The sequence below is a fragment of the Tasmannia lanceolata genome, unplaced genomic scaffold (assembly GCF_043159265.1).
Source record: "Tasmannia lanceolata isolate RefF3 unplaced genomic scaffold, GAP_Taslan_0.1 ptg000008l, whole genome shotgun sequence".
Taxonomy (NCBI): domain Eukaryota; kingdom Viridiplantae; phylum Streptophyta; class Magnoliopsida; order Canellales; family Winteraceae; genus Tasmannia; species Tasmannia lanceolata.
The window spans coordinates 18,613,771-18,626,480 of NW_027518685.1; the positions used below are offsets into that span (position 1 = coordinate 18,613,771).

At 40.1% G+C, this 12,710-nt stretch overlaps 2 protein-coding genes across 2 annotated transcripts; both read left to right on the forward strand.

The window, feature by feature from the left end:
* Positions 1–2,189: 2,189 nt before the first annotated feature.
* LOC143883362 (putative germin-like protein 2-1) lies at positions 2,190–3,173 on the forward strand. The gene is made up of 2 exons (XM_077386721.1): positions 2,190–2,349; positions 2,477–3,173. Exons 1-2 carry the CDS (start codon positions 2,238–2,240, stop codon positions 3,031–3,033), a joined length of 669 nt encoding a protein of 222 aa, XP_077242836.1. The 5' UTR covers positions 2,190–2,237; the 3' UTR covers positions 3,034–3,173.
* A 3,814-nt stretch (positions 3,174–6,987) lies between these two features.
* On the forward strand, positions 6,988–7,905 carry LOC143883363 (putative germin-like protein 2-1). Its single transcript, XM_077386722.1, has 2 exons — positions 6,988–7,100; positions 7,218–7,905. Exons 1-2 carry the CDS (start codon positions 6,989–6,991, stop codon positions 7,772–7,774), a joined length of 669 nt encoding a protein of 222 aa, XP_077242837.1. The 5' UTR covers position 6,988; the 3' UTR covers positions 7,775–7,905.
* The last annotated feature ends 4,805 nt before the right edge of the window (positions 7,906–12,710 follow it).

Consider the following 12,710-nt stretch of genomic DNA (forward strand, 5'->3'; position numbering starts at 1 on the left):
GATAGGGCAGGTAAGGATAAATCAACTCCACTCGAACTCATGCAGCATGTAGGTTCTACCATTTACCACATGTTTCTAGGGGTGCAACTTGGGTCGGGTCAACCCGAACCCGACCGGTTCAACCCGATTGTTTGTGCGGGTTGGGTTCAACTTTTCCGGGTTGGGTTCGGGTTTGGGTTGGGAATTGTCAACCCAACCGAGTTGGGGTATCAGGCAACCCGACCCGACCCATAACCCGATTAATATAGTAATATGTATTGATATTTCACGTTTTTTATGAGTTTTGCCGTTTTGGGGGTTTCTTGAATGTTGCTGAGTTGGAAACCACAATCTATAATTGATTCATTAATTCATTTTGTATTGCATATTCAGATTTGATAATTGTATTATGTAAAAAAAGAAAGAGATAATACAAGTATATATAGACTTTGAAAATGAATGATGTATGGTGCCAGTAGAGTGGAACAATGATAGGTTGATTTGCTTTTCTAGGTAACAGGCATCTGCTCAGCGGGTCAACCCAACCCAACCCAAACCGACTTAGGTAATCGGGTTGGGTTGGGTTAACCAAACCGGGTTAAGAGTCGGGTTGGTTAGGGTTGGGAGGTTGAGGTTTCCGGGTTGGGTCGGGTTGGCATCAACCCGACCCAACCGGACCCGAGTTGCACCCCTACATGTTTCCACTTTTCACTCCGCCATGCACTTTTTTCGGCTTTGACTTTGCTGAAATCAACCAAGAGAGGCGCCCTTGAAGCTGATTCTTGCAAGGGCACCCTTCATTCTATCATTCCTCTTAAAATTATCGTAACTTAATAAATTTTGTTGATGTAACAAATTAGGTTTAGGGAGAATACAGGCACCTTCACAGGTAGTTTTTCCAGTCACAATTATCCGGTCAAGTAAAAATGCCGACTAGTTCTAGTGAAAGAACTTTATAAATTAGGAGGATGACTAATTGATGCAGTCGCATACAAGAAGCATGAAAATAAATCACAAGAATTAGAAATCGTAGTCCTACGATAGTAAAATAAAGAGAAAAAGAAGAAAACTCTAAGAACGGACATTTCTCTTCAATTCATTAATTTCATAATCAAATCAAAAGTCCGCTTATTTCATGCACCCGTTTTAAAGATTAGGAGGGATTCTAGAAAAGGAATCTCATGCAAAAAAAAAGAAGGAAACGTCTAAATTGATACTACACAACCTACATAAAATGTAAACTCAATCCTAAATGATCTTAATTAGCTATGCATAGACTAGGCATGTGCCTTATTTGGCCATTCATGAAAATAGAAATGAAAGTCCCCTAATTGGCATGCATGAATATGGAAATAAATCTATCTTAAATGATATGTAGGAAAATAGAAACAAATCAGCTCTACAATTTGAGCTGCATCACTAATTAATTATCATTATTGACCTACTAGTCCTCAAGATAATGTCAATAGTCCCCCTAATCGACATGCATGAAGATGGAAATAAATCTATCTATCCTGAATGACATGCAGGAAAATAGAAACAAATCAGCACTATGATTTGGGCCGCATCACTAATTAACTATCATTATTGACCTGGTGGTCCTGAAGATAATGTCAATAGTCTACAACTATGGGCCTTATTTACATTCTTAATTTGTTAAATGCATTATTTACTGAAATTCATAGGGATGAAAATAGTGGCACGGAATCATTTTTTTCTAGAAGGGAAGCACGAAGGTTGCTTATTTTCATCATTTTGCTACAAGCAAAGTCGCCAGGAGATTATTATAATATTTAATTTCGTTTTGCTCACTTGTAGCGAATTAATGACTGCCCACTTAGCCCTTATCGGTGCAAGATTTTCAACATCTATTTAGTCTTATTGTGTGTTATGCTTTTATGCTTAAGAGATATCCTAAAGTTGGTATTTTCTTTGGTAAAAAAAAAATGTTCATTAAGTGGGCTGAATTATTTACTGCAATGTTTCAACGCAAATAAACGTGTATTTCTTCAAGGACTCCGTCTTTTCATTGCACCCGAAGTCTAGATAGAAAATAGTTGATGGGTCCGTGAAGTTGTTAGAGAATTAGAGTTGCTTAAGCAATTAAATTGACTTGGTATTAAGACGACCATTTCAATAAACTCCTATCGCTCTCTTTCTATCCTATGTATATATATGCACCATTCTATGATTCATTACCACCATCAAAACACTAGAACTTCATCTACTCCACCTTTAATCAGATTGTGAGAACGGAGATGGCTGCTCCCATCCTTGTATTTGTGCTCCTTTCCTTGGCATCTTCTCTTACCTTTGCATCTGATCCCAGTCCTCTACAGGACTTTTGTGTTGCCGACAATAAGTCACCTGGTACTCATGCTCTCTCACTTTAAATTTAAATTTTCATAATTAGCTTTGTAGTTCATAATATCATATGTTTACACCAACTCTATACTTATTGATTCGATGATCTTTTGTCTAAATTTCTCCATGGCAGTGTTGGTTAATGGCAAGGTTTGCAAAGACCCAAAGCTCGTTAAAGCCAACGATTTCTTCAAGAAAGGGCTCAACAAGGCTGGCAACACTAATAACCGAGTTGGGTCCAATGTGACCCAAGTGAACGTGGCCCAGATACCAGGTCTCAACACTCTAGGCATCTCCATGGCTCGCATAGACTTTGCTCCCTATGGACTCAACCCTCCCCACACGCACCCAAGGGCCACTGAGATGATTGTTGTTCAGGAGGGCACACTTTATGTTGGTTTCGTCACCTCCAACCTTGCAAATGGTGAAAATCGCCTCATATCAAAGGTCCTCAATAAGGGTGATGTGTTTGTGTTTCCCATAGGCCTCATTCACTTCCAATTCAATGTGGGCAAGACAAATGCGGTCGCCATTGCCGCTCTGAGCAGCCAGAACCCAGGTGTCATAACCATAGCCAATGCCGTCTTTGGCTCCAACCCCTCCATTTCAGACGATGTCCTAGCAAAGGCCTTTCAAGTGGACAAGAGTCTAGTTGATCATCTCCAGGCTCTGTTCAAGATGAACAACTAGATATGTATAACTCACGAAAGTCAGACATACTTCATTTATTTACTATATTTGTTGTTTCTATTTAAATAAACAAACTACATGTTTGTATTTTGTATTCCCTATACAATTAATTACAATAAAGGAGAAAATGATTTGGTATACACTTTGATCGTTATACTCTCTCTCTCTCTCTCTCTCTCTCTCTCTCTCTCTCTCTCACACACACACACACACACACACACAAACGTGGCTATAAAACCAAAGAGACCCTTAAACAAACGACCAAAAAGGCCCCCAATCCTAAGGCGTGGCGGGTGCCACACACCCAGAAGGGAGAACTTTGAAAGCATGCAAGGCCTTTCTAGTCAAATATCTCATATAACCTGAATAACTCACGATAGGTATGTTAAAGTATAAAAGATAAATAACACATTTTTCCAGCAGCTTAAGCTTTTGGAGAAGCTGGTAAGCTATCATGGTATCAAAGCCAAAGGTCTCGAGTTGAAACCTCCCGGATAGCAAAAAATCCACATGCGATGGTCGGCCCAAAGTGGGACCACATGTGCCACGTGTTTGCCAAGTTAGCCACACCTGTGGGGGAGTGTTAAAGTATAAAAGATAAATAACACCTTTCTCCAGCAGCTTAAGTTTTGGAGAAGTTGGTAAGTTATCAAGGTAGACTTACTATCTAATATATATGGTGTCTCTATTTAATAAACATCCTATAATTAACTTGTTTGCATTCCCTATCCCGTTTCTTCCTCGAGCCACCCCTTTGTGTGAAAACAGTAGTCATAAATAGTAATACACTAGAATGGGGTGTCCCCTGGAAGAAAAGGGGACGAATATAGCACTTCCCTAGTAATATTATTTATTATGTACCGTTTTGTCATTGATGTGGAAGTGGCTTTTGATATCACTTCCCTAGAAATGATATATTCTCCCCTTCTTCCTCGGGCCACACCCTTGTGTGAAAACTTTAGTCATAAGTACACTAGAGAGGGGTGTACCCAGGAATAAAAGGGGGCAAATATATCACTTCCCTAGTAATATTATATCTTATTATTTACCTTTTTGTCATTGGTGTGGATGTGGCTTTTGATTATCCGCATTCAACAACCAAAAATATCTTTTATCCAATATTAATATTATCAGATAGGCATTGACTTAAATGATCCAAACTAAATGGTGATAGTCAAATGCTGAATTGGAGAGTATTGGTGTGTGTGTTTTTCCAATGGGTAACATATGCCAAAGTAGATTTGCTCTTGTTCAAGGAGAATTTACGAATATCTTTAGCAGCGTGTTTCACCACTCAATTATAATGTTAGATATCCCTTTTTGGAGTGATGAATGCAAATTTAAATTTCCTACAAATTAGATGAAGTAGTTTACCTTTAATTTTATGGTAAATTTCTTTCAAAAGTTTTATCATAAAGAAAGAGAGATTCAATCCTTAGGTGTAATCCAATGGTGATCTTTGATATCCTGGCAAAAGTTACCCTTCGCAAGAGTCATTAGGATCCAACAGACTTTTAGTTTTAAGAATTCCTCTGAGAACAAGCTTGAATATACCTCAAAGAGAATAGCACAAGCGAGACATCGATCCGCGCATGTGTGCATATATCATTGAATGCATCCTCTGTCATGCCCCGAACCAAGAATTTATTCCAAGCACAAGACAGCGCCACACATCCACATATGCCAGGCATTCTGATAAAGATGCAATATACAGAGCATAACTAAAAATCAACAATCTCATAAATAAATCTGGTAACTATAATAAATAGGAGTCCACTACAATACTTGCTAGAGACTTAATAACTGTGGCTTGTACCAAGACATATAGTAGACTGGTGAAAGTTTCACACACACTGTGACGTCCATCTGGATCCAAACTTGTCTCATAGAGACTTAATTGTTTATAATAAACTTGGACATACTCGGTGTCCCACTGTATATCTCTGACTATTCCAACTCAATACTGGCATAATTGTGCATAAATGTGATTCTACAATCAGAAGCTATTAAGAAGCATTGATAGACCATCCTATGTGTCATGATTAATTGTGCGAGTACATTAGAATCTGTGTATAAACCCAACACACTAGTGTCTTATCAATTTTACATTATCTAATGCACATCCTTGCATAAAATCATCAATCAGGTGAAACAACCGGTAACTGTAGTGCAACACACAATTTTTACATCAAGTGTTACCTTAACACATGTGTAACTTGCATGAAAATAATCTATCAGATGAAGTAACTGATAATAGAAATAATCTCCTCACCTTGGTGTGACAATATTCGTTCCATTTACCTAATCGCTAATCATGTCTTCCATACACACACCAAACACATGGAGATTGACTATCATTTTCTTCGTGAATAGGTGGTTATGCGATGTCTACTTGATGTTTGTTGCACAGCGAACTCTGTTAAGGTAGCAAAATCCTCACTAAACCGCTTAGTTCGAAGGCATTTTTTTATTTTTTTTTTGAACAAAATCGCCGAGCAGCCTTCCCGGTTTCATGTGTCTTCATTTCGTTTCACCATCTAGATTATACTAAGATCTAAATGATTTTTCTTGAATTGAACATGTTATTAAATTTATCATAATTTAATTTGTTTTGTTGATTTAACACGTTTAGATTAGGAAGAATATCGGCAACTTCGCAGGGTAGTTTTCCAGGTCATAACTACCGTGTCAAGTAAAAGAGGCGACTGGGTCGAGCGAAAGAAATTAATTATAAAAAGCAAGATGACTAATTAGTTATCATTATTGACCTGGTGGTACTCAAGATAATGTTGATAAACTACGACTCTAATCAAGATGACGAATTAATTATCATTTTTGACCTAGTTGTCCACAAGATAATCTATCCACTCTACACCTTAAATACATCATCAATCTGTTAAATTAAATACATTATTTACTGAAATCCATATGAACGCAAACAATGAAACGGATTTTTTATTTCTAGAAGGAAATCACAAAGTTCGTTTATTTTAATCAAGGAAAACCTACAAGCAAAGTAGGTTTTCCTCACTTGCTGCTACTCTGTCCCCCCTCTACCACTTGTGGTATGGCATTATGGAAACCTCTATAGATTGGAGGGTGTTTGAAAAAATAAAACGTTACTTAATTGTCGCAACTTTATATCTTATCTTGTAAGGGAAAACGGTTCCCGTCTTCATAGCCTCGAATCCGGGCTAGTCCCCGAATCGATCTCGGATCAGGGTCCACACATAGCATCTATGTTTACTAGAATATCATAATTTAAGATGGGGGACTAGTGATAAATCGACCCCCATATAGCTTAAATCGACCCCCTATGTCTTTTTCTCTCTCCTCTAATTTGGTATACAATTTAAAATATAATTTAAAATATGGGGAGTGACAAACGTACCCCTATTTTGCGACACTGGCAACAAAAGGAGGGCAGCATTTTAGATAAATCACGCAATTAATTTAATGGATGAGGTCATTTTGGTATACCTAGTCTCGTGATGTTGTACAAGATCAGCGACGATGACTGTCCCTTATCCCTTCTATCATATTCGCTTCTATAGATGGCTGTGTAAGATTTTCTAACTCTATTTAGTCGGATAAAATGTGTTATGCCTTTAAGCTAGGAGAGATCCTCACGTTACCATTTACTTTGGTAAAACCAAATATTCACAAAGAGGGCTGCAATCTAAGGACTTAATTACATGTAATTTAGGCAATGACTCCGTCTTTTCATTGCACCCAAAGTCTAGAGATAGAAAATAGTTGGTGGGTGTAGTTGTTACTTGTTAGAGACTGAGAGTTGCTTAAAATATTAAAATGACTAGGTATTAACATGACCATTTCAATGAACTCCTCCCCTTTATCTACATCCCTCTCTCCTATATATATGCACCCTTTCTATGTTTCTACCATCAAGACACTTGAATTTCATCCTCACCACCTTTAGATTGAAAGAACAGAGATGGCTGCTCCCATTCTTGTATTTGTACTCCTTTCCTTGGCATCTTCTCTTACCTTTGCCTCTGATCCCAGTCCTCTACAGGACTTTTGTGTTGCTGACAATGCATCACCTGGTACGAATGCTCTCTCTTACTTCCAAATTTATCTTCTATAAGAAAGTTTATAGTTATTAACCACATATGTTTGTGCTTGCTTTGCTGATTTTATGTGTGTAAATTTCTCCTTGGCAGTGCTCGTTAATGGCAAGGTTTGCAAGGACCCAATGCTCGCTCAAGCCACTGATTTCTTCAAGGCGGGGCTCAACATGCCCGGCAACACAGAAAACCGAGTTGGGTCCAATGTGACCCAAGTGAACGTGGCCCAGATACCAGGTCTCAACACTCTTGGCATCTCCATGGCTCGCATAGACTTTGCACCTTATGGGCTAAACCCTCCCCACACACACCCGAGGGCAACTGAGATGATTGTAGTACAGGAGGGCACCCTCTACGTTGGGTTCGTCACCTCCAACCTTGCAAATGGACAAAATCGGCTCATATCAAAGGTCCTAAATAAGGGTGATGTGTTTGTGTTTCCCATAGGCCTCATTCACTTCCAATTCAACGTGGGTAAGACAAATGCAGTCGCCATTGCTGCTCTGAGCAGCCAGAACCCAGGTGTCATAACCATAGCCAATGCCGTCTTTGGCTCCAACCCCTCCATTTCAGATGATGTTCTCGCAAAGGCCTTTCAAGTGGACAAGAGTTTAGTTGATCATCTCCAGGCTCTGTTCAAGATGAACAACTAGGTAACTCACGAAAGTCGGACATAATTAATTTATCAACTATATTTGTTGTTTCTATTTAAATAAACAAACTACAAGTTTGTATTTTGTATTCCCTATACAATTAATTACAATAATGAAGAAAATAATTTAGTCTTCTCTCTCTCTCTCTCTCTCTCTCTCTCTCTCTCTCTCTCTCTCTCTCTCTCTCACTGAAACGATCAATTACACTAAAACCTTAAATTGTTGGAGTAATTGGTTCTTTCACATGATATCAGTCTATCATAGCAAAGGTCCTGAGTTCAAAACTCCTTGATATTAAAAATCCACATGTAGCCAACCCAAGAGAGGCCATATGTGCCACATGTATGCTAACCCTAAAAGAAGGGGTCACACTTGAGGGGGAGTGTAGTATAAAAGATCAAAGGAAAACACTTTGAAAACAGAATCCCGCTGCCCGTCTTGAAAATAAAGTCAACAGTAGAAATCACCGTTGATTTGTGTTAACTTACCAACTTCTCCAGAAGCTTAAGCTGTTGGAGAAAGGCGTTATTTATCTTTTATACTTTAACACTCCCCCACACATGTAGCTCACTTGGCAAACACGTGGCATATGTGGTCCCACTTTGGGCCGACCATCACATGTGGATTTTTGCTATCCAGAAGGTTTGAACTCGAGACCTTCGGCTATGATAACATGTTAACTTACCAACTTCTCCAGAAGCTTAAGCTGTTGGAGAAAGGCGTTATTTATCTTTCATACTTTAACAATTTGGTCATTCCCACTGTATTAATTATGTTTCATCGGGATTTGAGCTCTCTTTATTGCCTTTTTTGTGAACATGGCACCAATAATTGATCCCGGATATTTTTTAACAAACAGATTCCCGTTTTGCTAGCAGTGCTCAAGATCAAATGACTCCTTTTGCAATAGCTTAAACTTTTGGAGTAGTTGACTCTCTCTCTCTCTCTCTCTCTCTCTCTCTCTCTCTCTCTCTCAACGATAACCTAACCCAGGGTTATATCAGGTTAGATTTTGTGTATCCTGACCCAAGAGAAGGCCAACCCAACCTGAGCAGAAATTGAGTTAAACTTGTCAGGTTTGGGTTGGGCAAGTTGCACCCCTAAATAAGGACGATATCGTCTCGGCTATCTAGATGGTGCTAATTAAGATAAAAATAGAATTTTATTTTCTCCATGTCCTAGCAAGGCAGACTTTATGGAATCTGTCTCTTCTGACCACTATTTGGGTTCTTTGGGAAGAGAAATGCTAGTGCAGTGTGTTTTGCATTAGAAGTAATTGTGGCAAGTGGTTGCGGAAGCTTCAAACGAAGATGATCAACTAGTTGAATAAAGGACTGAAATTATGTCACTAAGTCAATCCCTGGAAAGCAAACTAAAAGCTTCCTAGAATTTATGAGTATTCTTTCACTTTCATTAATCAAGAAGCCTAATTGGATTATGAGAAGAATGTACTCAATGCTGAACTTAGAGCTTGTAAATGGAATCCTCAAAAGAAATCACAATAATATTCATAAGCTGGCTGCTTCATATTCCTTAGAAGCAATCTCCAAAAAAACGAACAAAGATTATTGGAACGGTCAATTACACATATATTTGACACACAACTTTGTTCCGAAGTTTCTTTAATCAACAAGATAAGAAAATACGTACTCTGGATCTGGATAACAACAGTGTAGAAGTGCACAATTTCTTCACTAGTGTGCAGTATTTTCTTCTCTTTTTCAGCTGAACAGATCTTTAAGAATCAAAGGGTTTAGATCAGGGGAGCTAGACCAATTGATCAAGGAAATTGACTCAAAACATCATATCTATGAAACCTCTTTATGAATTTTCGGAATTTGATCTGAAATTCCCCTTGCAGTACCAAATAATGCCATGAATTAAAGCTTCTCGATCATGAAGCTCTTACCAGTTAAAGATGAAAGGACTCTTGATAAAAACTTCAAAACCTAAGAAATCACACTGCTGAAAACAAACAAGGAAAAAGCATAACTTAGATTCCAGCTCAAACGCTCCTTTTCTTGGACGAGCTTGAGAGAAAATTTCTCCGAATTTGGGTTTCATAGCAAACAAGATCTGTTGTTTCCACCATTTGTATTTAAACCAGTAAGTCGTTCAATTTTGGAAAAATCTGGAACGATGTTGAGAATTCTGTTCACAACAGGGGTGCGAAAAACCGAAGTTGGATTGGAATTCTCACCAGAGATGGGACCAACAGAACTTGGGTTTAGATTTTCAGAAGCCATATGATCAAATATGAAATAGATTCTTAAGTCTGTTGGAATTTTAAGGGGTCTGATCTATGACTTAGTTGAACCCAAAAATAAACAAGTCGAAGCCAAAAACTCTTATTTGAAGCGAAATCTCTTTTCTGTGAGAAATTAGAAATTGAAATAAAACTGTACTTATTTGTTTTGGAGAAAACCTTTCTGAAATCGGATTGAAAGAGAAAGGGCTGAGTCATACCACGGTCACTCTCCTTAAGAATCGTATCCACCCCCTACCGGTGAAACCGGGATTCGCGAACAGACGCTCCAAAATAAAACAACCAAATATAGCTCCAGTCCACGTGCACTTTTATTTTGCCTTTGAAATTTAGAATTCGTGTGTAAAGATGTATGATCCAAACGGTGTTGTTCTCTGCTTTTTATAGATGAGGAAGTGACCGTTGAACGCTTCTCTCCCAATTGTCACAAATATGACTGTTGGATATGAAACGGTCTTGTTGGTAGAGTGTTAAAAATTGATGGATATATATCTACTGGCTCTAGAACGGAAGCGGCCAGACTCTGCGTAGAAATCCGAATTAACGTGCCCCTTCCGAAACGGCTTTGGCTAGGATTCCCTGGGCAAAAAGGCAAATGGCAGAAGGTAATCTATGAAAGAATCCCACACTACTGTAGTTGTTGTCTCAAATTTGGCCACTTACAACCTAATTGTAAGCTCCAACCCCCTAAAAGCCAAGACCCATATGCTAAGCCTTCCCCCCCCCCCCCCCAACTGAGGGGTTGGCAGCTGTTGTGCCCCCAGAAAAATCCCTTCATCCAGACTTGAATAGAGCCACCAAATCCTGGGTGGAATTGGCTTTTCATAAACAAACTCCAGGAGTGGATGCTGCCCCACCTGACCCAATCAACCTTGAAGATGTTCACCCACTATCAGTAGGATCTCCGACCGAAGTAGGCGCCCTCGAACTTGTATCAGTAGGAACTCCAAACCTTATCTTCCCTGCTGAATCACCTAGTATGCAACCAGATACTCAGGTAGCCCTTGACCCAGTCATTACCCAAAATCTGCCACATCTCCAACTGTCAATAACCCAATTGACGCCCTCGGCCTTACCACCTCCCTCCCCCCTCTCTATCCCTCTGTTCTCCCCCCATGGTCTATCCCTCGTTGTGGACTTAACCTGCCCGCCCCTGCTAGAACCCATTACTCCCCCACTACCATCCTCTCCTCATTCAACTGAGCCTCCCCACCATTTACCTCTCTCAGGAAATCTACCAAGCGGCTTCCCCACCCCACATCCCCTGATGGCCTTGCCCTCATCGGAGCCCGCCCCTCTAGCCATCGAAAGGTCAGCTCATTGTGATTCATCACCTGTAGACTTTCACCCTTCCTCTATCACTACTCCCTCTAACCTCTCAATAAGTGAGGATTTTTTTGAGGCTAGAACCTCAGAACTCTCAGAGCTGGTTAGATTAGACAACTCTCGATTAGCCAATCTGACTGGCAGAGACCTTTCTAACCCTCCTCCTTCAGCTCCCTCTCCACTCCATGGCCCCTCTCCACTCCATGGCCCCTCAGCACCTTCCCCAATATCCCCCTCACCTCACCTCCTTACTCTTTCGCCATCCTCCTCACCCCCTTGCCATACTCCTACCCAATGCACAATCCCACCAATCATCTTCTACCTGATCAACCCCCAGCCCAAGAACTCTCTTTCCAACACCCAAATGATCCCATTCTCCAAAAACTCTCACCCCAGCTCCCGATTAAACCCAGCTCCCAACCAAAGAAAAAAGGGAAGCAATATATCTGGGAGGACCCGAAAAATTGTCCCATGATTAACGGTCTTATCTGGAATATTAGGGGGGCCAAAAATAGGCCTTCCAGGAGAAGGCTGAAAGCTTTATCCAAGCTTCACAAGCTCAATTTCATTGTTCTTTTAGAGCCATTCTTAAACGAACTAGATGTTCATAAAGTTGCAGAGCTACTACACTTCACCAACTATATGACAAACCTCAACGAATCATCCAAAATTTGGATTCTATGGGATGGCTCCCTCTCAATGAGTCGGGTTTCTTCTAATAACCAAGCGCTGTCAGTAGAGATTGCTCACTTGCAATCTGGTTCAGATGCCTTTATGACCCTTATTTATGCTAGTTGTTCCATCATAGAAAGGAGAGATCTATGGAGTTACCTCTGGGACTGCAGCCAATCCTTTTCTAAAGCTTGGGCTGTCGGGGGGGACTTCAATGCCCTGTTATCTCCTGATGAGAAATTAGGAGGAAGGCCTCCAGATCCCGCTTCATGCCGAGAGATCCAATCAGCCATAGATGGCGCAGGCCCCTTTGATGCTGGGTTCATTGGTAGCAAATTCACCAGGAATGGCATCAGTAGGAATGGCCAGAGATCTTGGACCAGATTAGACAGGGTTCTCACAAACTCTCAGTGTCTAAGCTCAATCCCCTCCACCTCCATCACCCATCTCTCCCGCACCTGCTCAGATCATTGTCCCCTCCTTTTAAACATCCATCCCACCTTAACCCCCCAAATAAAACCATTCGAATTCCAAGCTATGTGGTCAAAACACCCCCAATTTCAATCCATTGTGAAGTCTGCCTGGTCTATTGAAGCCACTGGTAATCCTCTTGAGATCCTTTCTGCGAAACTAAAAAACACAAAAAATGTCCTGAAAACCTGGAATAGAAGA

Excerpts from the sequence above, each read along its gene's own strand:
- LOC143883362 (XM_077386721.1), top strand. The coding sequence starts at position 2,238 with ATGGCTGCTCCCATCCTTGTATTTGTGCTCCTTTCCTTGGCATCTTCT. Across the intron at positions 2,350-2,476 it reads TGCCGACAATAAGTCACCTG|TGTTGGTTAATGGCAAGGTT; the intron begins GTACTCATGCTC and ends TCTCCATGGCAG.
- LOC143883363 (XM_077386722.1), top strand. The coding sequence starts at position 6,989 with ATGGCTGCTCCCATTCTTGTATTTGTACTCCTTTCCTTGGCATCTTCT. Across the intron at positions 7,101-7,217 it reads TGCTGACAATGCATCACCTG|TGCTCGTTAATGGCAAGGTT; the intron begins GTACGAATGCTC and ends TCTCCTTGGCAG.